Raw genomic sequence first — 5093 nt, forward strand, 5'->3', positions numbered from 1 at the left:
ATATTTTCTAAGTCAGATTTATTAATCTTTTCAGATATTATGTATTTATATATACACTCTAATATTATTAATTTGAAAGATTACATATATCTATCTCTTTTGTTGAAATATTTAAAAATCATGTTTAATCGTTTTAAAAAAAATAATACGAGAACATTTATTTAAAATAAGATGAATATATTTATTTAAAATTTAAAAATTTTAAATAAATTTATTCATATTAATTTTAAAATAATATGAATATGTTTGTTTAAATAAAAAAATTTTAGAATAATAAGAGTATTATATCTTTTTAATTCTTTTAAATTTTTATTTTTATCATAATTTTATAATAATTTAATACCAATTTAAAAATAAAATAAATTTAAATTAAAACAAAAAATTTAACCCAAATAGAATTTAATGTTAATTCTTTTCTCTTTCCTTAATAATTAAATGATGATTCTTCTCTCTCTTCTTAATTAAGGAGTACTAAAACTCCAAATACGTTAACTTTTGTTTAACTCTTTAAGAAGAGTTTTAATACTCCAAACCTTTCAGGAGTATTAAATCAGGCACCCCAAAAATCAAGTAAAGTAACATAAAAATCAAAACATTTATTGAAACAAGAGAATCAAAGAAAAGAGAAGGAATGACAAAATTAATCGGGGATTGAGCCAGCACTAATCTTTACTCGTCAAGTTGAAAACTTTATGGACTCAATTGATGGGCCGGGTTCGCAAGTTGGGTATCAGAATTTGAAGATTACTAACTTTTGCGCACGGAAATGAAGCATCAAACAACAGCGGCATATATATAATATTTTATATATTAAATTATGAATATATTTAATAAAATTAAATGAAATAAATATATTAAATAGATAATATATATAATAATAATTAAAATTAGAAAAAATAAAAAAAATCAAATACAACTTCTAAAATCTTTATCATGATACATTGGTTAAATTAAGAAAAAACAAAAAAAAAAATAAAATTAAAATCTTTTTATATTGATCAATTAGAGTTATCTCTCAGAATCTACAATTATCTCAAAAAGTCCAATATACATACATTATTACTGGTTTAAGTTTAACATAAACAAAAACTAATTTGAGGGTTTAACTTAACCTAAGGCTATGTTTGGATCGGTCATCGATGATTTGGAAAGAGAAAAAACGAATTGAAGTCTAAAAAGAGTAATAACAAAACCTTCGTATCAAATGCAAATGACACCACTTTAATAATCCTAAACCAACAACTAGAAACAAGAATACAAGAGGATTTAGAAGGGAAGATACATATGTAGTTCAAAGTTTTATGTGTACATTTTTTCTTCCTTGCTTGTCAATATTATGAATTTGTTCGAGTGTAAGTAAGTTATTAGAAAAAATTGTTTGTTTAATATATTTGATAAATTTTAATAATAAAAATAAAAATATTAAAAAATATTTAAAAAATTATAATTTATATTTTTAATATAATAAATAAATAAATAGTATAATTATATTTATATTTAAATATAATTATTAGAATAAAAAATATTTTTATATGATATATTTAAATATAAAACTATTTTTTTAAAAACTTTAAAAAAGGTCGCTTGAAAAAAAATCATAAAAGTTACTCGTAAAATTTTATATTACTTTAAAATTATTTAATACATGTTACGAAATAGATGCTTCAAAACTTTGTGTTTGGTGTACAAAGATATGAATATATTTAATAAAAAAGATTATGAGAACAAATGGTAATGGATAATGGCAATTAACGGATACATTGGGTGCAATGAGAAATAAGTCATGATTATCAGTATAAAAACAGTGTTATATAATTAATAAATATTATTATTTTTTATAAAAATTTAATTAATATTAATTTATATTTATATTTATAAATAATATACATATAAAAAATATATAATTTATATTTATATTTTTAAAATTTATATATATATAAATTAATAAAAAAATTATTTATTAAAAATAATTTAATATTTATATTAATTAAATAATAACAAAAAAATAATAAAAGTTATTGGTGTTTGACAATTTCTCCAAATATGAATAGTGTGGCAGTCATAGAAGTTGCATGCATAGGATGGAATGAGATAATCGTGATTTTGGTCTTCATGCTTATTTTATGATGTATTTTTTTTTATATTTTTAATTTGTTGTAAAATATTCTTTGATTGATTTATTGTTCTTTTTTATAGCAATGCTGAATAAGAATATTTTTATTTCTCCCTTGCTTGTGAGTTAAGCTGTATTGAACAATCTAAAAAATATATACTTAAATAATCACAATAAATTATTTTTAATTCATTAAATAAACTTCAAGGTATATCATTTCAAGGAGAGGCTAATATTATCCCATGAACCATTTTTACTTTAACCTTCTATATAAAAGACAGGGCAAAAGTCTCATTTTTATTTTTATATTGGATTAATAATAGTATTTTTTTAATTGCAACTTATTATGGTATTTTTTTAAAATGTGGAATGATTTAATTTAAGAAGTAAAAATTGGACCGTTCGATTTTTGTACTCGGACTCTTCGATTTATGTTTAAAAAACTAAAAAAATTTGGAATACACAAATTAGACGGTCCGATTTGTGTACTCCAATTTTTTTTAATTTTTTAAAGGGCAATTTACGTAATTAAATAAATCTGTTGAATCCTTTACTCATACACAAAATACAAACTTGTTACGTGCATGTGCAATTTAGATTATTAGGTAAACCGTGGGAGCCAACCACGGTTTCTACTATCCACATAACCGTGGCTGGCAGGCACGGATTACGCATGAAAAACAATGGCTGTAAACCGTGGCTGAGTCCCACGGATTAGGAAGGGAAACTGATGGGCATAAACCGTGGGTGCCTACCACGGTTTATGAAGAGGAGGCAATGAACGTAAACCTCCCTTGCCTCCCACGGTTTATGTTTATAGTAGTATAAATACATAATCCGTTGATGCTAAGGACAGATCATTTGGGAGGAAACAAAAATTTTGAAGCTTGTTCATGGTTGAGAGAGTTTGAGAGAGAGGGTTGTAAGTTTGGTGAGGTTTGGGTAGTGGAGTTATGGAGGATGAAGCTCGCTTGTACCGACTAAATGGTGTTGCTCACGTGGCTGGATCCATCGATGATGAGGTTAGTTATTATTATTATTATTATTATTATTATTATTATTATTATTATTATTATTATTATTATTATTATTATTGTAGTCAAGTTATTTTATTAATTTTATTTTTATTGTTATTATGAGTTGATAGTAGTGGTAGTATCATTGTTACTATTATTATTTTTTGTTACTATTATGATAATGGTAGTTATCATTATTACTTTTATTTTTATTAGTAATGGGAGCTGTTAGTATTATAAATATTGTTATTGTTAGTAGAGTTATTCTTGTTGGTATTGTTATTATTCCTATTGCTTCGTGTTTGTTGTAACTATCATTAAAGAAAATAGAAAACCAATGTCGGTATCTAATTATTTTTTTCTAAATTATGTTTGATGTTATTAGTATTGGTCGTATGTTGAGGGAATTTGTTACCGATATTTTGCAGCCTACTAGGGTTATTAGTGGCGTGAGGAGACAACAGAATATGCCTTTACACGAGCAGATCATACCGTATCTAGAGACCGCGAGGTTGTATCATTTGGCTAGACTGAACAGTCATTGATTCTGGGTTGACGAGCCTCTACTTAGCGCATTTATTGAGCGGTGGCGTCCTGAGACCCACACCTTCCACATGCCCTTTGGTGAGTGCAGTATCACTTTGCAAGATGTGGCATGTCAGCTTGGTTTGCCAATCGATGGGGAGCCTGTTAGTGGGTGCCTGACTGACTTTGAGAGTCTGATGGAACACGAAAGACTGGCATGGGTCTGGTTTCACGAGTTGTTTGGGGAGTTACCTCCGCAGAATAAAGTAAAGCAGATGACAGTATGCTACACATGGTTCCACGATAGGTTCCAGGTTCTCCCAACAGATGCTAGTGAGGAGACCGTGCATATATACACGCGTGCTTATATTGTGATGTTGTTGTCCTCTCAGCTGTTTGTGGACAAGAACGCAAACCAGGTCCACCTTCGCTGGTTGTCTTATTTGGCATCGTTGGACGAGTTGGGGAGATATAGCTGGGGCTCGGCGGCACTGGCCTGATTGTATAGATGCCTCTGTCGTGGGACAAACAGAAATGTTGTTAACTTGGCAGGGCCATTACAGCTTCTACAGTCTTGAATTTTCTGGAGGTTTTCCACTCTCAGGCCTAGTGGGTTTCATGGATTTGGGTTTCCGCTTGCATCCAGGTACCGTTTAATATTTTCGTTTCATAACTTGTTCAACATCATGTGTTCTTCTTTGTTAGGATATGATTTCAATTAAAATTGTAGGTGGACTACATATCTACCAAGAAACGATGCAGTGGGTCAAAGAGTCGTCTCTGCACGCCTTTTGTTGGATCGATTGCGTGTTCACGATGTGAGTCATTTAGTTATTGCTCTTACTTAGACTGGTTTAGATTATATTTTATGGTCTGACTTAAGTGTCATTTTTTCGATACAGTTTGTGTGGGAGCCTTATTCCTCTGCCGAGGTTGCTGCTGTTATTCATCCGAAGATACTAGTTGACGAGCACGGTAGGCTATGGACGGCCATCACTAGCCTGATATATTTTGCTGCGATTGAGTGGCATCAGGTGGATAGGGTGCTACCTCAGTTCGGCGGTGTTCAGCATCTTCCCCAGCCGGCTCTGAACATAAATTGGCTACATGCCAAGGATGGCAGGGGTGGGGACCGATGGTTTCCCAGATATTTTCAGGAGTGGCACAGGCATTGGGAGAACCGGCATTATTTAGTCATACCGGTCGATCGAGTCTTTAACCCCGGTCCATCAGCTGAGTACTTGGACTGGTGGTGTCGTGTGGCCCACAGATTCCTATCCCCAGATGTTGCATTTCAGGATCCGAGGCCGATTGTGTTAACTGAGGAGGCTCTTCACAGAGGGTTGTCCCACGCCCCCTCCAGGGTACAGGTTTACGACAGACCAGATAACAGGCGAGTCGATCGGCGTCGCCGTATAAGCACCTATACCACGGATTGA

At 30.8% G+C, this 5093-nt stretch overlaps 1 protein-coding gene across 1 annotated transcript; it reads left to right on the forward strand.

The window, feature by feature from the left end:
- The first annotated feature begins 3066 nt into the window (after positions 1-3066).
- On the forward strand, positions 3067-5093 carry LOC140183356 (serine/threonine-protein phosphatase 7 long form homolog). Its single transcript, XM_072231769.1, has 6 exons — positions 3067-3135; positions 3558-3622; positions 3764-4087; positions 4259-4300; positions 4385-4472; positions 4557-5093. Exons 1-6 carry the CDS (start codon positions 3067-3069, stop codon positions 5091-5093), a joined length of 1125 nt encoding a protein of 374 aa, XP_072087870.1.

The sequence above is a fragment of the Arachis hypogaea genome, chromosome 3 (assembly GCF_003086295.3).
Source record: "Arachis hypogaea cultivar Tifrunner chromosome 3, arahy.Tifrunner.gnm2.J5K5, whole genome shotgun sequence".
NCBI classification, from domain to species: Eukaryota; Viridiplantae; Streptophyta; class Magnoliopsida; order Fabales; family Fabaceae; genus Arachis; species Arachis hypogaea.